The 25,270-nt window shown below is 42.2% G+C and overlaps 2 protein-coding genes and 2 non-coding genes across 12 annotated transcripts; 1 reads left to right on the top strand and 3 right to left on the bottom strand.

Moving 5' to 3' along the window:
* Window positions 1-18: 18 nt before the first annotated feature.
* Window positions 19-15,863, top strand: SRR (serine racemase). Of its 7 annotated transcripts, none has more exons than XM_025280876.3 (8): window positions 19-142; window positions 10,786-10,957; window positions 12,584-12,710; window positions 12,893-12,996; window positions 14,195-14,314; window positions 14,438-14,512; window positions 14,994-15,203; window positions 15,531-15,863. In XM_025280876.3, exons 2-8 carry the CDS (start codon window positions 10,790-10,792, stop codon window positions 15,729-15,731), a joined length of 1,005 nt encoding a protein of 334 aa, XP_025136661.1. In that variant the 5' UTR covers window positions 19-142; window positions 10,786-10,789; the 3' UTR covers window positions 15,732-15,863. The 7 variants fall into 7 exon arrangements, with proteins under 7 accessions (XP_025136661.1, XP_025136662.1, XP_025136659.1 ...); XM_025280874.3 differs by having other exon boundaries at window positions 55-186; XM_025280875.3 differs by lacking the exon at window positions 19-142 and adding an exon at window positions 581-704.
* TSR1 (TSR1 ribosome maturation factor) lies at window positions 14,543-25,026 on the bottom strand. Of its 3 annotated transcripts, none has more exons than XM_006079749.4 (15): window positions 24,780-25,026; window positions 24,489-24,592; window positions 23,943-24,162; window positions 23,690-23,824; window positions 22,886-23,310; window positions 21,988-22,147; window positions 21,449-21,606; window positions 20,998-21,194; window positions 20,079-20,241; window positions 19,611-19,721; window positions 18,300-18,432; window positions 17,069-17,185; window positions 16,583-16,723; window positions 16,402-16,476; window positions 14,543-16,274 (listed from the first exon to the last, which is right to left on the bottom strand). In XM_006079749.4, exons 1-15 carry the CDS (start codon window positions 24,874-24,876, stop codon window positions 16,096-16,098), a joined length of 2,415 nt encoding a protein of 804 aa, XP_006079811.1. In that variant the 5' UTR covers window positions 24,877-25,026; the 3' UTR covers window positions 14,543-16,095. The 3 variants fall into 3 exon arrangements, with proteins under 3 accessions (XP_006079811.1, XP_006079812.1, XP_025136653.2); XM_006079750.4 differs by having other exon boundaries at window positions 24,112-24,162; window positions 24,772-24,912; XM_025280868.2 differs by lacking the exons at window positions 14,543-16,274; window positions 16,402-16,476; window positions 16,583-16,723; window positions 17,069-17,185 and adding an exon at window positions 17,186-17,847.
* Window positions 18,074-18,168, bottom strand: LOC112584145. Its single transcript, XR_003108488.1, has one exon. It is a non-coding gene; the product is annotated as a small nucleolar RNA SNORD91 family (small nucleolar RNA).
* Window positions 19,377-19,470, bottom strand: LOC112584146. Its single transcript, XR_003108489.1, has one exon. It is a non-coding gene; the product is annotated as a small nucleolar RNA SNORD91 family (small nucleolar RNA).
* Window positions 25,027-25,270: the final 244 nt, after the last annotated feature.

Raw genomic sequence — 25,270 nt, 5'->3', positions numbered from 1 at the left:
CCCGCCCCCTCCCGCTCTCCTCCCCAAACGACGGTGGCCGCACAGGGAGGAAAGGCGCCGAACGCACGCTCGGTCGCTCCAGAGGGAAACAGCCGGGCGGGGCCGACGGGCGCCGCGCGTGCGCAGAGGTGTGGTCAGGAAGGTGAGCTGAGGCTGGAGTTGGAGGCGCGGCGCCGGGGTTGTGAGGTGAGGTCAGGCCCGGCCGAGTCAGGCCGAGCGAGGCGAGCGTTCGCGGCGGTGACTGCTTTTGCTGTCGTGGTGGCCGTCGAGGACACCGGTGCCGGCATGGGGCTCGGAGTCTGCCCGGGCCTTCTCCATTCATCTTAGGCCAGGGTCTCTTCGCCACAGGCCCGGACTGGTGCATCGGGCTTTTACTTTGGGACCTTCAAGATCTTGGAGGGTAGTTACTATTGTGCCCCCACCCCCTCCCTTTTTTTAAAGGTGATGGAACTGAATGTCAGGACCATAGCAAATTGCCCAGGATGACACACTGGATAATGACCAGAGACTCAAAAGTCTTTTCCTTTACGGCAATTTATATCCCAAACTTCCTTTTTTTTTTTTTTTTTTTTTAATACAGTATAGATGGCTCTTGCTGAGGGAAGGGTTGTGTGGAAATAAGTCAGGAGGTGTGATGAGGCGATTCGGGAATTTGCTGTATCACTGAAGTTTTGGAAAAATCACTTGACTTTGCTGGATCTCAGGTTGATTTCTTTTTGTTTTTGTTCTTTTTTCATCTTTAAAATGTAACTGGTACTTCACTGTTTATTCCTGAGCAGGCTGCTTTCCTCCACCTCTTGCTCCTTCCCAGTGGCACACAGCCTACTGGACCTCTATACCATCAAAGAATAGTTACTAATTACTCCTTAAACTGAGTGGGCATAAAAGATGTGAACAGTCTGACAACTTACTCAGTTACTATTAGGTGGCAGGCCCTTCCCCTCCAGAAGGCTAAACAGATGGAAAAAGTCAGTAGACAGCAAAAGAAGAGGAATGACTGGCGTGGACAGAGCAAATGGCATGGCAGGCTTTAAAAACATGAAAGGAATAGGAAAAAATGTTTAAAACTAATTCGTCATCACAGTGAAATTGGACAGAATGTTGGAACAGTTTTTTTTTTAAAGATGAAAAGTGTGAACAGAGCTTCCCTAGGATAAACATGATCGCCAAATTAATGCAACCGTTTCAGTGAACTGCAGGTGAGATATGCCAAAAGTTAAAACCAGCTCAAAAAAATTTACTAGAAGTCAGAGGGGAAATGTAATAGAAAGGTGGCTCAGTGGTAAAGAATCCGCCTGCCAGTGCAGGAGGCACAGGAGATTCAGGTTCAATCCCTGGTCGGGAATATCCCCTGGAGTAGAAAATGGTAACCCACTCCAATATTCTTGCCTGGAAAATTCCATGGACAGGGAGCCTGGTGAGTTACACCCCAGGGGACACAAAGAGTCCGACCGAACACACACACATTGAGAGATGAAGGAGACATGGAGAATGGATCCAGAAAACTAAGAATCAAATATGAGTTCAGAAGAAAATTTACTAATTTGGTAGAAATTTTGAATTTAAAAGTTAATTTCAACTCTCAAATTTAAAGGGTTAATGAAATACCAGGTAAAAATAAATGAAAAGACAGCCATATTTATACCTGTATCACAATAAAAGCTGAGTTTAAAGAATTAAAATATGTGCTAATATATTTAAGATGTATTTTTTTTAAACCAATTGCAGAGCAAGATACAGAGTATGGGTCTGAGAGCAGCAAAACCATTTATTGCAAATATAAGTTTCTATATATATCAAAAAGGATGTGGAAGGATACATACCAGACTTTTTAAGATGGTTATCTTGGGAATTCCCTGGCAGTCCAGTGTTTAGGATTCCTTGCTCTCACTGCCGATAGCCCATGTTCAATCCCTTGTCAGGGAACTAAGATCTCACAAGCCATGTAGTGTGGCCAAATAAATTAATAAATAAGTAATAAGCTACATATTCAATAAAGTTAGAAAATAAAAATAGAAGGAAGAAATAAAGATAAAATCATAAATTAAGGAAAAAGAATAACACTTGGTAAATCAAAGCACTCATTCTTCAGAAATAAAATAGACATTATATAATAGACACATTTCTGGCAAAAATTTTTAAAAATTCAAAAGACATCCTATCAAATGCTTCATAGGAAGTGCAAACTTAACTCATCAGATTTCTGATTTTCCTCCTAAAATGTTCCTTTACCAGCCTTCAGTTCATTTCAGTCGCTCAGTTGTGTCCGACTCTGTGACCCCAGGAATCGCAGCATGCCAGGCCTCCATGTCCATCACCAACTCCCGGAGTTCACTCAGACTCAGCATCCATCGAGTCAGTGATGCCATCAAGCCATCTCATCCTCTGTCGTCCCCTTCTCCTGCCCCCAATCCCTCCCAGCATCAGAGTCTTTTCCAATATCTCCGTAAATTATACCACCATCTAAGTCAAAACCCAGAAGTTATCCTTGATACCTCCCTCTCGCTCAGTAACCCTGTTCAATCCAATATCAAGATACGTCTTTTCTATCTCTGTAGTGGACATGTATGGAGTTCATAACTTCAGTAGTTTCCCTTTCTTTCTCTTAAAAACTGCCCCTTACTCTCAATGATAGTAGTTTGTCTTTTCCTTTTTCTATTTTGTTTTTTCCTTTCTTTTCTCTTTTACTCCTTCCCTTTGCTCCTACAGTTTATTGTGATCCACACAGTCAAAGGCTTTGGCATAGTCAATAAAGCAGAAATAGATGTTTTTCTGGAACTCTCTTGCTTTTTCCATGATCCAGCCGATGTTGGCAATTTGATCTATGGTTCCTCTGCGTTTTCTAAAACCAGCTTGAACACCTGGAAGTTCACGGTTGACGTATTGCTTAAGCCTGGCTGGGAGAATTTTGAGCATTACTTTACTAGCGTGTGAGATGAGTGCAATTGTGCGGTAGTTTGAGCATTCTTTGGCATTGCCTTTCTTTGGGATTGGAATGAAAACTGACCTTTTCCAGTCCTGTGGCCACTGCTGAGTTTTCCACATTTGCTGTCATATTGAGTGCAGCACTTTCACAGCATCATCTTTCAGGATTTGAAATAGCTCAACTGGAATTCCATCACCTCCACTAGCTTTGTTCGTAGTGATGCTTTCTAAGGCCCACTTGACTTAACATTCCAGGATGTCTGTCTCTAGGTGAGGGATCACACCATCGTGATTATCTTGGTCGTGAAGATTTTTTTTGTATAGTTCTTCTGTGTATTCTTGCCACCTCTTCTTAATATTTTCTGCTTCTGTTAGGTCCATACCATTTCTGTCCTTTATCGAGCCCATCTTTGCATGAAATGTTCCCTTGGTATCTCTAATTTTCTTGAAGAGATCTCTAGTCTTTCCCATTCTGTTGTTTCCTCCATTTCTTTGCATTGATCGCTGAGGAAGGCTTTCTTATCTCTTCTTGCTCTTCTTCAGAAGTTTGCATTCAGATGCTTATATCTTTCCTTTTCTCCTTTGCTTTTCGCTTCTCTTCTTTTCACAGCTATTTGTAAGGCCTCCCCAGACAGCCATTTTGCTTTTTTGCATTTCTTTTCCATGGGGATGGTCTTGATCCCTGTCTCCTGTACAGTGTCACAAACCTCCATCCATAGTTCATCAGGCACTCTACCTATCAGATCTAGTCCTTTAAATCTATTTCTCACTTCCACTGTATAATCATAAGGGATTTGATTTAGGTCATACCTGAATGGTCTAGTGGTTTTCCCTACTTTCTTCAATTTAAGTCTGAATTTGGAAATAAGGAGTTCATGATCTGAGCCACAGTCAGCTCCTGGTCTTGTTTTTGTTGACTGTATAGAGCTTCTCCATCTTTGGCTGCAAAGAATATAATCAGTCTGATTTCGGTGTTGACCATCTGGTGATGTCCATGTGTAGAGTCTTCTCTTGTGTTGTTGGAACAGGGTGTTTGTTATGACCAGTGCGTTTTCTTGGCAAAACTCTATTAGTCTTTGCCCTACTTCATTCCGTATTCCAAGGCCAAATTTGCCTGTTATTCCAGGTGTTTCTTGACTTTCTACTTTTGCATTCCAGTCCCCTATAATGAAAATGACATCTTTTTTGGGTGTTAGTTCTAAAAGGTCTTATAGGTCTTCATAGAACCGTTCAACTTCAGCTTCTTCAGAGTTACTGGTTGGGGCATAGACTTGGATTACTGTGATATTGAATGGTTTGCCTTGGAAACGAACAGAGATCATTCTGTCGTTTTTGAGATTGCATCCAAGTACTGCATTTCGGACTCTTTTGTTGACCATGATAGCTACTCCATTTCTTCTAAGGGATTCCTGCCCGCAGTAGTAGATGTAATGGTCCTCTGAGTTAAATTCACCCATTCCAGTCCATTGTAGTTCGCTGATTCCTAGAATGTCGACATTCACTCTTGCCATCTCCTGTTTGACCACTTCAATTTGCCTTGATTCATGGACCTGACATTCCAGGTTCCTATGCAATATTGCTCTTTACAGCATCGGACCTTGCTTCTATCACCAGTCACATCCACAACTGGGTATTGTTTTTGCTTTGGCTCCATCCCTTCATTCTTTCTGGAGTTATTTCTCCACTGATCTCCAGTAGCATATTGGGCACCTACTGACCTGGGGAGTTCCTCTTTCAGTATCCTATCATTTTGCCTTTTCATACTGTTCATGGGGTTCTCAAGGCAAGCATACTGAAGTGGTTTGCCATTCCCTTCTCTAGTGGACCACATTGTGTCAGACCTCTCCACCATGCCTACCTGTCTTGGGTGGCCCCACAGGGCATGGCTTAGTTTCATTGAGTTAGACAAGCCTGTGGTCCTAGTGTGATTAGATTGACTAGTTTTCTATGATTATGGTTTCAGTATGTCTGCCCTCTGATGCCCTCTTGCAACACCTACCATCTTACTTGGGTTTGTCTTACCTTGGACGTGAGGTATCTCTTCACGGCTGCTCCAGCAAAGCGCAGCCGCTGCTCCTTACCTTGGATGAGGAGTATCTCCTCACCGCCACCCCTCCCGACCTTGAACATGGAATAGCTCCTCTAGGCCCTCCGGCGCCCACCCCGAATCTCTGAAAGAGATGGGAATGCCAGACCACCTGACCTGCCTCTTGAGAAACCTATATGCAGGTCAGGAAGCAACAGTTAGAACTGGACATGGAACAACAGACTGGTTCCAAATAGGAAAAGGAGTACGTCAAGGCTGTATATTGTCACCCTGCTTATTTAACTTATATGCAGAGTACATCATGAGAAATGCTGGGCTGAAAGAAGCACAAGCTGGAATCAAGATTGCTGGGAGAAATATCAATAACCTTAGATATGCAGATGACACCACCCTTATGGCAGAAAGTGAAGAGGAACTCAAAAGCCTCTTGATGAAAGTGAAAGTGGAGAGTGAATGTTGGCTTAAAGCTCAGCATTCAGAAAACGAAGATCATAGCATCTGGTCCCATCACTTCATGGGAAATAGATGGGGAAACAGTGGAAACAGTGTCAGACTTTATTTTTCTGGGCTCCAAAATCACTGCAGATGGTGACTGCAGCCATGAAATTAAAAGACGCTTACTCCTTGGAAGAAAACTTATGACCAACCTAGACAGCATATTGAAAAGCAGAGACATTACTTTGCCAACAAAGGTCCGTTTAGTCAAGGCTATGGTTTTTCCTGTGGTCATGTATGGATGTGAGAGTTGGACTGTGAAGAAAGCTGAGCGCCGAAGAATTGATGCTTTTGAACTGTGGTGTTAGGAGAAGACTCTTGAGAGTCCCTTGGACTGCAAGGAGATCAGCCCTGGGATTTCTTTGGAGGGAATGATGCTGAAGCTGAAACTCCAGTACTTTGGCCACCTCATGTGAAGAGTTGACTCATTAGAAAAGACTATGATGCTGGGAGGGATTGGGGGCAAGGCGGAGAAGGGGACGACAGAGGATGAGATGGCTGGATGGCATCACTGACTTGATGGATGTGAGTCTGAGTGAACTCCGGGAGTTGGTGATGGACAGGGAGGCCTGGCATGCTGCGATTCATGGGGTAGCAAAGAGTCGGACACGATGAGCGACTGAGCTGAACTGAACTGAACTTTGCTCCTATTTTTCCCTCAGGTGTACAGATTTCAGGCAGTCATACTGTTTGGTTCACATCATCAACAAGGCCTTTCTTTTTTTTCTTTTTTTCCTACATTCCAGTTCCCATTCGTGTTCCTTCCCTCTTCAGAAGCCACTCTAATGTGTTTGATATATGTCCTTTGAAAATACATGTATCTTTGAATAATATGTAATATTGTTTTGTGTATCTATGTATTTTAAACATACATATTTGATATTGTGTTCTAGAAATCATTGTTTCTTTTTCATGTTTCTGTAAATACTTCTAACTATTGCATGGTGTTGTCTTAAATGATCTCATACTCTTGGCCACTGGTCCTGGGCCAAGATGGGCCAACCAGAGTCCCTACCCAGAATTTTTTTAACTAAAACTAAGAAAAAAAGAAAACCCCCTCCAGTGTGGAAGCCATAAAATGCAAAACGCAGGAGCTGCCAGCAGCCACGTGTCCTGCCATGTGGAACCAGCTGGTCTGCAGTGGAAAGAATGAAGCCGACAGGCAGAAAGCAGCAGAGGTGAGAGACAGAAAGTCCTGGAAAACCTCCCAAGTCCCTGGTTCCACTTGTTCCTAATGCTCCATATTCCTGCCCTTTCCATGGTTCAACTTTTCTGGATTCCATGAGCCTATAAAATCTCATCGCCTCCATCTTGTGCCTATGTCAGGTTCAAATTGGGGTTCTGTCACTTGTAACCAAGAAGTCTAATTATAATCTCCAAAATGTGTGTGTATGTGTTTTTAATTGTAAAATACATGTAACATGAAATATACCATCATGACCATTTTTAAGTGTACAGTTCAGTAGTGTTAAGTACATTCACATTGTTGTACAACCAATCTCCAGAACTCTTTCATCTTGCAAAACTGAAGCTATACCCATCCCCCCATCCCTGAAGCTTCCCATCCCCCTGTCCTCCCCAGAGCCTCTTACAACCACCATTCTATTTTCTGTCTACAAATCTGACTACTGTAGGTACCTCACATACGTGTAACCATATGGGATTTGTCTTTTTCTGATTGACATTTCAGTTAGCATATCCCCAGGTATCATCCATATTATAGCACAAGTCAGAATTTCCTTTTTTAATGCTGAATAATATTTCATTGTGTGTATATACCACATTTTGTTTATCCATTAATCTGTTGGTGAATACTTGGGATGCGTCCACCTTTCGGCCATTGCAAATAATACTGCTATGAACATAGATGTACAGATATGTCTTTGAGACCTTCATTGAATTCTTTTGGGTATATACCCAGAAATAGAATTGCTGAGTCATATGGTAGTTCTGTCTAATTATGGGAGGAACTCCCACAATGTTTTCCACAGCAGCCGCACCATTTTACATTTCTACCAACAGTGCACAAGGACTCCAGTTTTTCTAGATCCTGCCAACACCTGTTATTTTCCCATTTGTTTTTTAATTTTTTAATAGTAGCTATCCTTGTAGGCATAAGGTAGTATCTCATTGTGGTTTTGGCTTGCATTTCTCTAATGATTAAAGATGTTGAGCATCTTTTCATGTGTTTGTTGGCCATTTGTATATCTTTTTTGGAGAAATGTCTATTCAAGTCCTTCACCCATTTTTCAGTTGTTTTTTCCAAAATGTATCTTGAATGATTATTTTTGTCTGCCTCTACTTTCACCATCAAAGCCCCTGTTGTCTTTCATATGGACAACTGTAATATTTCATAACTGGATTCCCTGATTCCAACTCTTATCTCCTCCTTTTCATTCATCACACTGTAATGTAGCAAGTGACTTTTTGTAAATATGAATTCTTTTTTTTTTTATTAAAATTTTTTTTTAAAGTTTACATAATTGTATTAGTTTTGCCAAATATCAATAAATATGAATTCTTACATGTCACCTGCTCACAATTCTCCAGTGACATTTTTTTTGTAAGAGAATAGTGGATTTACAATGTTGTGTTTCTGTGGTACAGCAAAGTGAATCTGTTATACATAAAATATATCCACTCTTCCTTTCTTTTCCCATATAGGTCATTATAGAGTACTGAATCGAGTTCTCTGTGCTATATAAAGTAGGTCCTTATTAGTTACCCAGTTTATATATAGTAGTGTGTATATGTCCATCCCAACTTCCCAGTTTATCCCTCCTCCCTCTTTTTCCTCCCTGGTAATCATAAGTCCAATGGCATTTTATTACTCTTAAAAAAAATTCCATGAGTCATGGTCCCTTATGATCTAGACTCTGCCAACTTCACTTTTCTTATCTCTTTATCACATTTCCCATTGATCACATTTTCAGATACATTGATCCTTTAGTTCTTGGAAAATGCCAAGCTCTTTCCCTCCTTAAAGCTTTCACATATTATTATTCCCTCTACCTGAAACACTTTCCCCACTACTATGCCCATTCATCTTATAGGTCATAATTTAATTTTACTTCTCAAAAAAAAAGCTAATTATTCTCAGAAAAATTAAAATTCACTTCTATATACACTAAAATTGTACATACACTTCTAAAATTCACTTCTGTACTGTACTTCACAGTACAGACCTTCACTGATCTAAAATAAAGCCTTTCAATATACTATCCTATCCTAATACTCCTCCCTAAGTTAACACCTCAGTGTTGGCAAATACATATTTAATTGGATTATTTATTAAGACACCTGACCAATACATTGTAATCTTTATGAGAAGAGGAATAAGTCTACTTTTCTAATACTGTATCCCCAGATCAAACAATATCTGACATATAGAAGGTGCTCAATATTTGTTGAATGAATATGACCGATATGGAAAACTTAGAAATATTAATATGTACAACTTTATACTAATAAATTTTAAATTAAGTGATTTTATAAAAAAAAATTACTGAAATTAATTCAAGAGGCAGTGGCAAATCCATATAAACCAGTAACTATGAAGTCACTGAAAAGTTACCAGAGTTATGTTTATAAGGTAAATGCAAATTATTTGCAGATGGCATGATTGTTTAAACTGTAAAACTATTAGATATAATAAGATAATCTGGTAAAGTATTGAATTACATGATAAAAATTGTTTTCATATACATCATCTAAAGTAAGCAATTTAAAAATCTAAAAAATGCCTTCTCTCAAAAGCAACAGAAGTATGTTGCATTTAGGCATAAATTTAATCAGGTCTAAAAAAGGAGCAAATAAAGTATGATAACTTTACTAAGGAACCTAAAACAAAAGGACTTTACTAAATTAAAAGACATCCATTGTTAATGGATGTGGAGGTTCAACATTTTGAAATGTTAGTTATGACCCCAATTCATTTGTACATTGTACAATGGAATTTCTGGCAACCTTGGTAAAGGATTTCTAAAGTTCTTTTGGAAGAACTGATATATGAGAAAAGCCAAGAAATTTTAGAAATTTTAGAAAGGGAAGAACATAGTAATACTATTAAAGGAATTGGCAGTCTAATCAATGGAACAAAATCCAGAAAAGCCCCAAGCATTAATAGAATTTTGATTTTTTATAAATGTATTATATTTCACAGGAAAATGATTCAGTATAGTGTGTTAAAGATTTACAAAAGAATAAGTGGCCAATATACAGAAAAAATGTTCAGTCACTAGTAATTAAATCTAAACTACTAGACATATTTCAATAAATTGACAGATAAAAATGATAAGGGTAAAGGAAAATAGTCATTCCTCAGAAAGTGACGATGGGGTATAAATTGACATAATCTATAACTCTTCTGATCAGTTTAGCAGTGGGTGTCAAATGCCTTAAGTATGTATGCCTTTTAATGCAAAATGCCACTGGTGGAATCTACTCAAACCATGTATAGAAATAAATATATTGCAACAAGTCTGTTCATTACATCATTATTATAGCAAAAAAAGGAAAATTTAAATGTTCAACAGTTATGTAAAACTATGGTATTTTTGTAAAAAGAAGTACTAGTGATTTAAAAAGTCACATAAGGGCTGGTGTCTCAGTGGTAAAGAATCCATCTGCCAATGCAGGAGACGTGTTTGATCCCCAGTGGGGGAAGATCCCACATGCCATGGAGCAACAATGCCCGTGTGCCACAACTACTGAAACGTGTGTGCCCTAGAGCCTGTGCTCCAAAACAAGAGAAGCCACGGCAATGAGAAGCCTGTATACCTCAACTAGAGAGTAGCCTCTGCTGCTGCTGGTGCTGCTGGTGCTGCTGCTGCTGCGTCGCTTCAGTCCTGTCCGACTCTGTGCGACCCCATAGATGGCAGCCCACCAGGCTCCCCCGTCCCTGGGATTCTCCAGGCAAGAACACTGGAGTGGGTTACCATTGCCTTCTCCAATGCGTGAAAGTGAAAAGGGAAAGTGAAGTCGCTCAGTCGTGCCCGACTCTTAGCGACCCCATGGACTGCAGCCTACCAGGCTCCTCCATCCATGGGATTTTCCAGGCAAGAGTACTGGAGTGGGGTGCCATCGCCTTCTCCGACACACATGTATAGCCTCCCTTGTTATTGACATCCCCCACCAGAGTGGTGTATTTGTTACAGTTGAACCTGCATTGATAGACCATTACCACCAAAGTCCATAGTTTACATTATGGTTCACTCTTGGGGATGTACATTCCATGGGTCTGTTGTGCATTTTCAAAACCTTTTCATTAAACATACGTCTAGGCTTGCTTTGACCCCCTTCTTATTCTTGGGTTACAGAACCATGTGTGATCAGTACTGCATCTCCTTTGCTGATGTTGAAAAAGCTCATATCAACATTCGAGATTTTATTCACCTCACACCAGTACTAACAAGTTCCATTTTGAATCAAATAACAGGACGTAATCTTTTCTTCAAATGTGAACTCTTCCAGAAAACTGGATCTTTTAAGGTAACAATCCTTTTTGATAGTGTCATGTTTCTTTTCAAACCACTTTCACATATAAATGTATATGATCCTCCTGACCACCCAGTGAGGTAGGTAGAATTAATGTCTTTTTATAGCTAAAGAAAGGGTTGTCAAATTTTTCCTTTGCTTAAGTCCTGGTTACTTGGCATCATGGTGTTCCGGAGAGCCACTTTTACACTATCTCAAAATTCCTTATAATTAAGGTGATCACATACAGCTTACTGTCCATATTAGGACATGTTTGGGGATGAAAAGGGGAACTTCTAATGACAGAACAGAGAGCACTGTTGTCAACTTGGACACCTGTGTTGTTCAGTCGTGTCCAGTGCCTTGCGACATGACTTTGCAACATGTGTGATCACGCTGGATGTAGCCAAGTTTACACATTCACTTGCTATGTGTTTATACATTATGAATAAAAAAGGTCTAAACCTAGCTCAGCCCTCATATAACAAAACCTTTTTCTGTAATATATGTCAGGGCCTCTCCTTTGCATAAAAATAGGTTTCTGTGTTTCTTCATTATCAGAATTTTCTGACCATTAGTTGAACTTCATTCATTAGAATGAACTTCAAGATTCATTCAAGTAATAATCTGAAAACTACATTTTGGGACTGTGCTGAGAAGTATTAGTACCTGTTAAGTGGTAGCTTTAGGATATCATGTATTTACCTTTTTTTGGCACCCATTAACTGAGAACTTTTAAACAATACAAAAACTTCTTTATTTCCTTTTGCCCTTTGCTTCTGTCATGGTTTGTTCTTCATTTGTCACACATCAAGCACATATTTTCACTAACTATACCAGGTGTATGTACTGGAGGCCTTGCCCTATAGCCATACTTTCAGGGGAAGACAAAAGAAGGTTGATGACAAGTGTCTTACAGAGATACAGAGAATTCCCTAGCCATCCAGTGGTTAGGACCCTGTGCTTTCCCTGCCAAAGGCCCAGGGTGGATCCCTGGTTGAGGAACTAAGATCCTGCAAGCCATGCAGCACAGTCCAAATAAAAAGATACAAAGATACAAACAAGGAACACGGAAGCCAATGGAGAACCTAATTTTGCCTAGGAGAACAAGAAGGTTGAACCAGGTGATGTTTGATGCAAGTTTTATAGGATGATACTTCTAGCCAGATCAGGGAGAGAAAAAACTACAGGTAGAGGCATCGGCACGTCAAGAAATAGAGGTGTGAGCTAACCTGGCAGGAAACTAGCGGCAACTTAAGATGGCTGTGACACTGGCGTGTTAGGAAGTAACGTATTAGGTATATTAGCAAGGCTGCAGCTTTTCAAGAGTTTGTACTTTTCTTACAGGCAATCAATGAAAAAGGTAACATGTTTTTAAAAGGTAATTTTCATAATCTAGCGGAACTATTAGATGAGAATGATCCTTGAGGCAGGACCAGCTGAGATTCAGAAACTCCCAGTTGAGAAATTAAGCCTCACCGAGCTAGTGGCCAAGATGAACATGAGATATTTAGGAGGTACAACCAATACAATTTACTGGGTGTGCAGTGTTGGGAGAGAAAAATCTAAAGCTGGTGGTTTTTTTTTTTTTTAAAGAAACATTTAAAACAAGTGGATTAATTCACCATCCCTCTTTTCCAGATTCGTGGTGCCCTTAATGCAATCAGAGGCCTGATTTCTGCCCATCCAGAAGAGAAGCCCAGAGCTGTTGTTACTCACAGCAGCGGAAACCATGGCCAGGCTCTCTCCTTTGCTGCCAGATTGGAAGGTACTTGACTAATTTTTCAGGGTCCTGAGTAGGGTCATCAGAGAGGAGTGGAAAAGTATCCTTAACTTTCAGTGAGATTGGTGATAGCCATGGAAATAAATTTCCTAGCCCGATTACAAATGAACTGAACAGAGATTTCCATCCTAAATTTGTACTAACTAAACGTTGTTTCTCCCTCCCAGGGATTCCTGCTTATGTCATAGTGCCGGAAACAGCTCCCAACTGTAAAAAACTGGCAATACAAGCCTATGGAGCCTCTATAGTATACAGTGAACAGAGCGAAGAGGTAAGGAAGAATGTTCAGCACCACCTTAACAGCGTTCATAGTCATATGAAACCTCCCTACCTCACTGGGCGCAGCTTCCAGTCTCCTTTGTTGTTTCCTTTTTAAATGTTGGCACGCCCCTCACTCAGATGATCTAGTTATGGTCTCCTAGTTTAAAACTTCTAACTCCAGTCCTGACCTTTACTCCTCTTAGCCCAGACTTGTATATTCCCAATTGGGTGTCTTAATAGGTATCTCAAACTGCCTAAAACTAAATGCATTTTAACACTGTTCCACCTCCCATCTCCCCCATATCAGTAAATGGCAACTTGTCAGCCCAAAATTCTCCAAAGATTTTCCACCTCACACACAGTGGACACCAAAGTGGTGGTGGTGTTTTTTTTTTTTTAAACAAACTTAAGAAATCATACTGTATTTTTTCAATATTTGGCAGAGATGGGTCTCAGTTGTGGCATTCAGGATGTTTGGTCTTCATTATGGCACGTGGGATCTTTAGTTGTGGTATGCAAACTTTTAGTTGCAACATGTGGGATCTAGTCCCCTGACCAGGGATGGAAACCTGGTCCCCTGCACTGGGAGCATGGAGTCTCAGCCACTGGACCACCAGGGAAGTCCCAGGGATGGAAACCTGGTCCCCTGCACTGGGAGCATGGAGTCTCAGCCACTGGACCACCAGGGAAGTCCCAGGGATGGAAACCTGGTCCCCTGCACTGGGAGCATGGAGTCTCAGCCACTGGACCACCAGCGAAGTCCCAGAAACAAAAGCTCTTGCAATCACCTGTGGCCTGGATGAACTGGCCCATTACTTCTTTGCTGATCTCATCTTCCACTTACCGTCCCCTAAACACTCCACACCAACCACACTAACCACACTAACTTAGCAGTTTCTCAAAGCCAAGCACTCCTGTTCTGTGGTCTTTGTACTTGGCTGTTCCTCTCTCCCTGGAATATTCTGTGGAGACACACAGGACTTGTTCATTTTCCTCCAAAGCATGTAGACATACCATGTATTTACTTACATCCCACCCTATTAGAATGTAACTCCACTGAGTGCAGGGGCTATTTTGTTCAGTCATATCCTCAGTGCCAGAACCAAGTCTGAGAAAAGCAGCCAATGAAGTGTTAAATGACTGAACCTAACTTGTTGGGGACTCTATTAAATACAGATAATGTAAGCTAAAGTAATGTCCTCTTTCAGTCCAGAGAAAATATTACAAAGAGAATTGCGGAAGAAACAGAAGGCATTATGGTACATCCCAACCAGGAGCCTGCAGTGATAGCTGGGCAAGGGACAATTGCCATGGAAGTGCTAAACCAGGTAACAGCTTAGTTTAGCTGCCAGTGATGCTGATGTTTGGCCAAGAACCAGTTCTTTCATATGTACATATAAAACTGGTTATTAACACACCTATTTTAATACTTTACATTCTTTTCACTGAAGGTTCCCTTGGTAGACGCACTGGTGGTACCTGTAGGAGGAGGAGGAATGCTTGCTGGAATAGCCATTACAGTGAAGGTGAGAAACAGCTTCTGGAGGACTCCCCACTTCAGGCACAGAAGTTTATTTTGTATTACAGTACATTGTGAATACTTGCTCAGCATTCGCCCCAAACTGCCATTCCTTCTTATCATCCCCTGGCACTTGAGATGGAAGGCTCTGCTATGCATCACTGCCCTCTTCTTAATGAAAACTTTACAGCACAAAAGCCGTTACAATGAGTGGCACCCTCGCAGTCCTTTGAATTCCATCTCACCAACTTACTGTGCAGGTCAGGAGCTACTCCTTTCCCAAGTCACCAGCAGAACCAGCTGTGATCTAGGCAACTGAAGGCCAGAGTGGAAAACAATTTAAATGCTCAAAGGCCTTATTTCCATTACATAGATTAAAAGAAAGGCTCTTGGGCAGAGATGTGTTAACTGTACCATCTGTTTTACTGCAAGCATGTGGGCAAAATGGCTGTGGCTAGTTGTAAGGTATCTAATATTCCTCTTCCTAGGCTCTGAGACCCAGTGTGAAGGTATATGCTGCTGAACCCTTGAATGCAGATGACTGCTACCAGTCCAAACTGAAAGGGGAACTGACCCCCAACCCCTATCCTCCGGAAACCATAGCAGATGGTATCAAATCCAGCATTGGCTTAAACACCTGGCCTATTATAAGAGACCTCGTGGATGATGTCTTCACTGTCACAGAGGATGAAATTAAGGTGAGGCTCCAAGAGGAAAGAAAACAACAAAAGAGTGGAGCAACTTCTTAGGCAAAAACCCTCCTGTTGTAAACGGCAACTAACCCACAAGGGGACTTGACTAGGTGATTTCATAACATGTGAGAGGGTGCTCTAGATGAGTGTCGAGACAGTAAAGCAAGTCAGAATGAAAAAAGCCCTGCCCTTCACTGGCAAACACAAACGTATCACAAACAGGAATACTCAGACTGGGCATACACCCCCATTTGGCCTTTAATCATAGAGGCCAACCAACTAGGCTCTTTCCCCCTTTTCCCGTGTAACTAATTCTTACTTCTATACCGACAGTATGCAACCCAGCTGGTGTGGGAGAGGATGAAATTGCTTATTGAACCTACAGCTGGTGTTGGAGTGGCCGTTGTGCTGTCTCAGCATTTTCGAACAGTTCCTGCAGAAGTAAAGAACATCTGTATTGTGCTCAGTGGTGGAAATGTAGACTTAACCTCCCTAACTTGGGTGAAGAAGCAGGATGAAAAGGCAGCTCCTTAGCAATCTGTTTCTGTTTAATATGTGCAAAAGGAAGAAAAGGGACTCAAGTGTCTATCTAGACACTTGGAAATTTTGTCTCCTCGTTATTGTCAAGTTCCTATCTTCCTCTCTAAAACAGCGTTCAAAACCCTACTGGAGAATGTGTATTTCAGTAAGATTTAATGTTTTTGGACTAAGTTGAACTAGAAAAACATCCATACTTAACTGAGACACCTTCTCAAAGCCAAGAAAAGTCTTCTGCACAAAGGAGCAGGAGCCCTTAAGTAGGCTTAAGTAGAAAGCACAAACTGGGCAATCACAACCTACAGGCTCCCATCCCTAGACTGCTCACTAGCAGCAGTGAGACAGAATCCCACTGAATCCATTACTCCATGTCCACTTCAGGCAGTGTTGAAGAAATCTCACTTTTCACCCAGGGGACTGGTTCTGGTACATATGGATCATAAGTCCACTTGGGGAAAACTCTCTTATAAAGATTCATCAGTACTGTGTCCTGAGATTTTAGCTTCCCATCAAAACTGCACTTCATGTGACCATGAGTACCTAGAATGAAAACAGAATGAGTTGGTCATATTAATAGAAAACTTTAAAGCAGTGGTCTCTTAACCCAATGGTCATTTAACAGCACTGGGGAAGTCTACACAAGCTCCCAAATCACACATTCTCTTACCTAAAGGCTCCTTGATGTGGCCCCTGCGGCCCCATTTTGTTCTCAGTTCCACAGGTTTAAACCACAGTACATCCTCTAAGATAAAGAGACACAGAGAAAACCAGGATGAAACACCTATCCATAATGTATAAACCCAACCTTCATCTCACAAAAGCAACTGGATCCCCTCTGTCACACCTACCTCTGTTGAAAAACATGTAACGCACCACTGCCGTCTTAGTAAAAATTTTGAAAGGATGACCACTCAGAACAACTCTCTTGATGACCATCCTGTCTGGATCCACTGACAAGAGATGGCCTGTGGCAATGAGGCTGTGCATTCCTGGGGGGCAAAAGCAGAGCAGCAGGAGGCTTTTGGTCAAAGCCTTCACTTATTGTCCAGTCTATTTAAAGACCTATGAGAGATCTTGGGAAACCCAGTGCGGATGTACTCTGTGGCCCTCCTGGGTTCATGGCCAAGATCACTGATATTCCTGCTGGGCCTGTCCTCAGAATCTATCCTAAACAGCAAGCAAGATAAAACCCCACTTGTCATCCTGAAATTGGGATAATTTAAAAAAACATCATTACCTTTTTTGTTACCATTTGACTCCCAAATTTAAATACAGAGACCAGTTAATCTTATTAAGGACCTGCAGGCCTATTCACCTCTGTGAACTCAACTTACCATTGCTGTTCTGTCTGAAAAGCAGCACAGATGCAGGAGGAAAAGTGATCGGGGCATATACTGTCACCACCAGGGCTGTGTCTGCAGTCAGGAACCTCTGAAATTTATGTTTATCCGCTGCCATTAAAAGAATAAAAACCAGAACATATTTTGAGAAACAATAGGTAATCCAGAGGCCTGTGCAAAAGCTGTATCCCTGGAACTCTTTAACTAAAGCAACCAATGTTTCTTTATCCTACTAGTTCTCCAAGCATTTTCTGGCCTCTGTACAACTGAAAAATACAACCCTGTCCTAGCAGTGATTTTTCAAAGCAGGAGGCAGACTCTTGAAGCTTGAACTGTATTTTGGGGTTTGAAAAAGTTCTCCAGGTGATCCTGATAGTATCACCCTACCTCATTTAAGAATCAGTGCTTTACAGAAAAACACTAATTCAACAGCTCTTAATCTTGAGCAAGGATTGGCAAACATTTTCTATAATCAGAGTAAGTATTTTAGGCTTTGTGGCCATTGAGTCTCTCTTCTCATTACTCAATTCTCACTAAAGCACAAAAACAGATATAGACAATACATTTTTTTAAATTAATACTGAAAGTTATAGGGAAATAAAAGGGCAATATCAATCCCTCATTTAGACCGAATGGTTGGTGAGCAAAGAAATTATCCAGAGCATCCATTAATACTGCCTTTTCTCACCTTCCTCTGGCCAGCGCTGGGGGCTGAGAGTGTGGGTAACGTTCAGAAGCCCCGACATACTGCAAATATCTTCCCACTCTAAAGACTGTAAGAGGACAATCATTTTTTGTCTTAGGAGTATCCCTGGTCATCACTGTCCAAACTCTCATCTAACCTCAAGATCTCAGAAGCCATACACCTCTGCTTTATCCAACTGTGGGCCACCCCCTAGACTTCACCCACTGGGACATCAGATGCCAAGAGTTCCATGACACATCATTACTTGAAAGCTGCCGATCCCTATTCAACACTGACTCTGCAGCAAATACTCATGGCACAGGAGCCTCAGCACCACACAGAGTGTGCATCACTGGGATGCTTCAGACAGGTTCAGACATTTTGAATGGAAACATCATTGGCTCCTAAACCAAAGTTTGAAATGCTGTATTCTGCACACCCCATCCCCATCCTCTCACACTCCCACCCCCTACCGCAAAATCACAGTCCCCTAAAAGACAGTAAGATGAACAAAAACCCACAAACTTCCCTGCTGCTTACCTGCAGTGTGCTGAGAGAATAAAGGTGAGGCTCGGAAGCGCCTGAATCCACAGTGGAAGATCAGCTCCTCTTTAGCTTTCACGGGTTCAGTGTTGCCAGGGTGCCGGCTCACCACCATATTAAGTACTGACATCTGGGGACCAAGTAAAGAAACAGAACTTCATATCAGGAGTAGAACACCCAAAGTAAAAGAAGGCAAACCAAACCAGCAGACTGGGTTTACCGTAAGAGCTGACAATACTAATTTATGTTGTTGTTTAGTCACTAAGTCGTGTCCAACTCTTTTTGTGACTCCATAGACTGTAGCCTGCCAGGCTTCTCTGTCCATGGGATTTTCCAGGCAAGAATCCTGGAGTGGGTTGCCATTTCCTTCTCCAGGGGATCTTCTGGACCCAGGGACTGAACCCGCATTTCCTGCACTGCAGACAGATTCTTTACTGCTGAGCCACCTGGGAAGCCCTATACTAATTTATGGTGTAGTATAAATGATGAAACACAAATCCATCTTTTATCTTCACTAATAACTTGCATTCAAATTGAAAATAAGCTGGCTTTCAGAACTTTCATGTCCCTGCTATACTAGTTGACCTTCCCATGTGTAACATGCAAGAGTTCAACATCTACCACAAAATCAATGCCTACAAGTCACTCACTAACCACACACTGCCAAACCATACTCATTCAAAACCCTTCTTGCTTCAACTGTTACTCACATTGACCAAAGGCCAGAGCTTTCTTACACCCCAACCTACATGACTGCTGGCCACCAAGAGAAAAAAGATCTATACCTTGGCATGAAAGTGAAAGTCACTCAGTCGTGTCCAACTCCTTGTAACCCCATGGACTATACAGTGCAAGGAATTCTCCAGGCCAGAATACTGGAGTATTCCAATATTCCAGAAGCCTTTCCCTTCTCCAGGGGATCTTCCCAACCCAAGGATTGAACCCAGGTCTCCCACATTGCAGGTGGATTCTTTACCAGCTGAGCCACAAGGGAAGCCCATACCTTGGCAGAAGCCCTCTTTATTTTTATGGATGCCAATCCTTGACTAAAGTCTGATCTGACAAACATACTTAGGTCAGAGAAGTCTCAGAACCATAAAGAGATGACATCACTGAGGTGCATCAGACAGGTTCAGACATGTAGGTAAAACCATCATTGACTTCTCTGTTATCCTCCCCTTACTCCTCATCATAAAGGCAGACTCACATCCCAAGGAGCAAAATGTAAGCCACATAAAATATTAGGCTGTCAGACAAAACTGGTTGGAAAGTGCCATAATTCCCATTTCCCACAAGACACTAACTCACCTTCTGTTCATGAGGTAGTAACGAAAATGCAATCAAGGGTGTGCCTCGCTTGAAGTGCTCAACCACTGAGACAGGGACTTCAGAGACATGAAGTGTGACATACCAGCCAACCTGCCAGGAGAAAGCAGAATACGATCAAGCAGTTACTCTTACGGTCTCAATAATGATGAAGCATTTCTCCAATTATGTTAACAGTCTCCCAAACACTGATAAAGCCAGTGCTCACCCTCCAAGACTGCCTTGCACAGATGCCTCAACCACCCAGATTAAGCTTTCCCAGTTAAAATCTCTGACACCTCTTTGTTCCCAGTGTCACTCTGATCAGTAATTCAGCAGCTTCTCTAAGTCAGCTGTACACAGCATAAAACTCATTAAGGTACTCATGCCAAGAGAATGAATGGGGAGAGGGGACAGACACAACCTTGGCAAATAAGCTAATTATAGGGATGGACAAAGGGAAGCAGATACCTCAGCTCCTTCAACTTCTTTTTCTTCAATCTCTTTAAAGATGCGTCTCCGGGTATTAATAAAGTTCTGAAACTGAAAGATCCGAGCATAATCTCGAGGGAGGTTTTCCTTAGGATCCCACGGAGATGTCCGGAAGCTCTTAAGGCCTCTGTATTTCTGAAATCTAGAATACAGAGGATATTTTAAAGAAATTCACAGTGACATTTATATGGTGCTACTTAACTGTTTCACTCAACTCACTTAAAATGCCTAAGGCTTAAAATGAAAAAAAAAAAAAAAAAAAAAGGAAAAAAATTTTTTAACTTTTAAAAATTAAATAAATAAAATGGCTAAGGCTTTAGCTTAAAGGAACTTACCTTTCAAAATAACCTAATGGCCTATATCAGGACCACCCTCCAAAAGAGCCAGTAACAAGTATTTCAGTACCAAACCCCAGCTTCTTAAAAGTATTAACAATGACTCCCTGCTGCATATCCGGGAGTGGCTCTTTAACCTGACTAGCAGGGTCCTTGATAAAAGCCTTACCCCTTTAACAACCAGCATAAACTCTGGTTTTAGTGAGACTCACCTTTAGACCGGACAAGATCACCTTCATCCCTAACTCTCTTGTTCTCGCTGTTCTACCCAAACTTCCCCAGATCGCCAAATGTTATATACTTTCATTGAGTCTTAGCTCCAAAGGAAGCATTTGCTAATCAATCACAATTGTATTTCTGTAACATTATTAGCCTGTACTACACAGTGTAGAATGTGAATATATATGACTGTTTCCTGTACGTCTGTTCCCTTCCTATGTAAGGTTAGCCTTTGGGAGGAAGAACAATGTGTTTTTTCTTCTTTTATATCACACTGACATAGTTCTGAGCCATGTAAGTTTTAAATAAAAATGTGTTGATTGATTTTGGACTTGTTGACTCACCGAATTCTAGCAGCCACATCACGGGGGGTATCTACTTCATCTGGGAACATCTCTTCCAGTCTTTGTTGTTTATATTTCTCCAGCATTTTTTCCTCAGCCTCTTCATCCACTTTCTCATCATACAGATCATCACGTACAGACTCTCCTATAGTCATAGTTTCACATTCCTCCTCTTCTTCCTCTTCACTACCCTCGTCCTATAGAATGAAGGATCAGTTTCTGAGGAAACCCACATCTTTACACAAAAGGCCACTATGCTGAAATTTACTAGATACACAGTCCAAACCAGTATTAACTCTAATAGAGAATGAGTTATAAAACAGAGACTCAGTCTGGCAACTACAAAGCTATTCCTAAGAAACAGACCACACATACCCATTAGGGTCAGGAACGCACCTTGCCTTGCACTGGGGGCTATACACAGAGGGTGCCCAAGGGCCCATTTCCTTACCTGAGATTCCTCTTCCATAAAATCCTCGTGTTCTATATCATCGTACTCATCACCTTCCCCACCACTTTCACCATCTTCATCCAGAATCCATTCAGCTTGATAACTGGATGTTCCTTTGGGAACCTTCTTCACTACCTTGGAACTTTGCTTCAGTAAGTCTGTAAAAGCCCACATGAGTGAAGTTACAGACCTCCTCCTCTCCTCTATGACACAGGATATATTGCTACCAATACCAGGAACTCTGGCAGGCACTTACAAGTTTATTTCAGCCGCCTCAGAACTAGCAATACTGACACAGTCAAGCAAGTCTTACAATGAATTGGAAGTTTATTTACCCGTTCATTAGAAAACAGTAAGTAATTCTTAGAGAGAGAACAAAGCAGTGTCCAGTGTTTGCTCAGTGCAAACTACAGCCTTTGGAGGTAAGAGAAGACAGACCTCCAGTACTGCCTCATCTACCTTTTAAGGTCCTCACTGTGAGCAGTTAGACAAAACCCACAATTCTAGGCCAGGTGAATTTCAAGTTTGCCAACACCAACCATGTGCCTCGCTCAGCTCCTCCTCTGTGGGCCAGGTCTGTTCCCCCTCCATTGGATCTGGGATAACCTCTGTTTGCAAAGATTCTTGTCTATCAGGGTCTGCCTTCATTAGAACCTTCAGGTCTTCCTCCATATCAGCTACAGCATCTGCAGCACAAATCTGAAAACCCCAACAGTCGACAGTCAATTAAGTGTTAACCAAAAATCTACTAAATCTAACATAATTAGAAGATCTAGAAGAGCATAGTCCTCAAATAGAATAGAAAGCCAAAACTTGTCAGGATTTTTCAAATAGTTCTATTTCCTAGCATTCTAAATCTATAAGTCTGCTGAGCTCTTGAAGCCTTTCATAATCTGATCCCATGCCTACCTGTTTATTACTCCCAGCCACTGTTATCCTCAGAGTTCAAAAAAAACCCTTTGATCTATCACTTTGCCTAGGCTCATGTTGTCTCTATTTGCTGAGATATTCTTCCATCTCTTTTCAACTCATAAAACACACTCATCCTTCTCAGTACCTGGCACAAGTCAATCTCTTCCGTGAATCTTGCCAGTCTTTTCCTCACTTCCACTGCAGGTATGTAGCTCAACCATACTTTCTCAATCTTTATTTCACAGGTGTTTGCCATTTTTCTGACCTAATTAAGTTATCTAAGGAGAGAGACTACATCTGTGTCTATCTATAGACTCAGAGCCAATTGCTATGCACAGCATCTACAAAGCACTGAATAAATATTTGACACATCAACTTATTTGTAGTTGACTATTGCCTTATTTCACCATTACCTCCAGGGACTAGGATATTTGTCCAAGTGTGTAGCCATACCACGTTCTCTGACATTAATTAGTTCTCATCCATCAATGTACAAGACATAGTTTTTAAGAACACCAATCTTACCTCCATTACTGTGCCTGAGTCCTTTGAGGATTTGATCACTCTCGGATTTAAAGGGAAAGGGTCCACAGGGGCATCTATCTGCTTCATCTGGAAATCACCATGTCCAATGATATGCAGCACGCTATTTACATTCAGAGCCTGCCCACGAACATAGCCTGAGATCTTCAAGGTGCCCACCAAGTCACTCTCTTCACTAGGCACAAACTCAGCAGCATGAGCAAACAGATAGGCACGCCGATCTCGAAAGGCAAGATGCCGCTGTTTTTGGTTAGCCAACTGCCTGAGCAGCATCCCTGCCTCCTGCTGAGTATCTAACAGGAGGAGTTTGTCCTCAGGAAAGCGCTTCTCCACTGCTTTACTTAGCTTTTTTCTGGCATCTATTTGTTTCTTCGGCGGGAGGCTAGAAATCCCTTGGACAGCTAACGCTGTAAGCAAAAGAGAAAAGGTTTCATGACTTGTTGCTTCACTAAATGAAAATCCCCCTCTGCAGTTCACAAACAAGCTAATAGTTTAGTTGTGAGCCCAGAGATCACTGGGCAACCCAACAATCAAGTTACCCTAAAGAAATTTCACAATAAAACCAAACTTCATAATCTTCTCCTTTCTCTGGGCAACTGGCAGTCCAGAAATAAAAAGGCACCTGGATATATGACTTGTAAATAATGGACCAAATTAAGGCCACACATACTAGTACAACCCCCCAAAAAATATCAAGCGTTAGACATAGTATCTGGCAAATTAGAGGTGAACAATAAATGCTAACTCACTTCCTTTCTTGGCCTGCAATACTTCCAACTCACTTACTATAGGTGGGAAGGCCCTGAGCAAACAGGCAAGAAAGGCAGTAATCCCCGGTGCTATCCCAGCCTTCTAGTGGATCAAGGAGGAACAGGATGGTATCAGCCACTTTAGCCATGTCTAACACAGTGTGCAGATCCCCTGGAATAAAAGACAAAGTCAGTAGGAAAAGGTGGTTGACATCAGGACATTTTACTTACAAAGTATTACCATTAATGCTCAAAACATAATGATAGGAAATATTGTTGCATACTCTAACCTGGCCTTGCTGATGTGAAAAACCACCGATGTTTCAAGCGGGGGCATAATAGCATAAAGCTATGGGTGCTTCCCCATTCATTCAAGTGTACAGTTCCAGTGTCCCTATCCTGAAGCAGCTGAAAGGCCTCTGGCAGGGAAATCCTGTTGTGCAGGGGCACCACCAGTACCTGATGAGGAGGGCCATCCTTGCTGCCAAGCTGTCTCTTTTCTGCCAAAACCTGAGGAAAGAAAGCATCAGAGAACACCTCAATGTTTCAATACTTTATTCCAGTATTGCATTTCCAACAGTACAGAGGCCCATCCTCAGCCTCCAAACCAGCATCTCTCTTGTTAAAAGGTGTCACGTATGCCAAAGAGGTGGGCAGAAGGTAGGCACAAAGCGAAGAAAGCTATAGCTTGAGTCTGGGCCTGCACACCTGACACGTGCTCTAGAGTTATCTTCCATCTCTGAGCCCTTCCCAGGGTCACATGTTCTAGTTCGAGGCATTACCCGCCTAGAAAGGTTGTGAAGCCACACCAATCCCCTAACCCCCAGTCCTCTCACCGCCTCCTTCTTCTGCTTTCGGAGCTGGCTGGCGCGATGCCTCTGGTCCACCCTGCTGAGATCTTTTCTCACCTTCTTGCTTAGGGTTTTCGGTGCTAGACGGCCTGGAAGGATATCAGACCCTTCTGATTTTGCGCAAAGCACTAGCAGGTCAAGAAAGGGGACCCCTGTCTGCCCTCCTTAGACCCTTTGCGCGGGGTCCAGGCTGGAATCAGGAACTCATTCTGGGCACGAAGAAAAGCAGTTAATATCGATTAAACAGCTCTTCTTCCTCCAACCCTACCTTCTTACCCTTGCCGTCTCGCTGCGCGGACCCTCGACCCCGATGCCGCCCGCCTTTATGCGCTTTATTCTGCTGCTTAAGCGGGCCAGAGCGATGGGCCGCCATGCTGCCGTTCACGTGTACCGAGTCACCACTACTTCCGGGCTGAATAGATCGCTTCCGGTCCCCGCCTCGGGGGCGTGTCCTCTCCTGGTGGGGCGGGGCTCTTCGCGATCTCTCGCGAGGTTCATTTACACAAGCCTCTAGGCGAAACCTCCACGTAAACTTTTCCCAGGCTGGTGGTCTGCTTTGGGGGACTTGAAAACACCGGATGCGGGCTCGAGCCTTGGGCTTTCAATTTCGGAGGGCCGATATGCTTCCTTGAGTTTTGATTTTTTTTGCGCTATCATGTTGCATCACTTAGGAAGATTCTCCATTTGTGCGATAGAGGGCTAAGCCCCTCCTCTCAGCTATCTTTGTGCACGCCGCTCCTCGGTTGGGAGCAGCAGGTGTTCTTTGT

This window comes from Bubalus bubalis, chromosome 3, assembly GCF_019923935.1.
Source record: "Bubalus bubalis isolate 160015118507 breed Murrah chromosome 3, NDDB_SH_1, whole genome shotgun sequence".
Classification (NCBI taxonomy): domain Eukaryota; kingdom Metazoa; phylum Chordata; class Mammalia; order Artiodactyla; family Bovidae; genus Bubalus; species Bubalus bubalis.
Note: the sequence above shows the minus strand (reverse complement) of the source record. Positions and strands in the feature narration are given on the sequence as shown.

Coding starts and splice junctions, on each gene's coding strand:
- SRR (XM_044939461.2), top strand. CDS start 10,673: ATGGTTCACTCTTGGGGATGTACATTCCATGGGTCTGTTGTGCATTTT. Junction 10,958..12,583: donor AGAAAACTGGATCTTTTAAG/GTAACAATCCTT, acceptor CCTCTTTTCCAG/ATTCGTGGTGCCCTTAATGC. Junction 14,315..14,437: donor CCATGGAAGTGCTAAACCAG/GTAACAGCTTAG, acceptor TTTTCACTGAAG/GTTCCCTTGGTAGACGCACT.
- TSR1 (XM_006079749.4), bottom strand. CDS start 24,876: ATGGCGGCCCATCGCTCTGGCCCGCTTAAGCAGCAGAATAAAGCGCAT. Junction 23,825..23,942: donor TTTCACATCAGCAAGGCCAG/GTTAGAGTATGC, acceptor CTTTTATTCCAG/GGGATCTGCACACTGTGTTA. Junction 18,433..19,610: donor TACTACCTCATGAACAGAAG/GTGAGTTAGTGT, acceptor CTTGGTCCCCAG/ATGTCAGTACTTAATATGGT.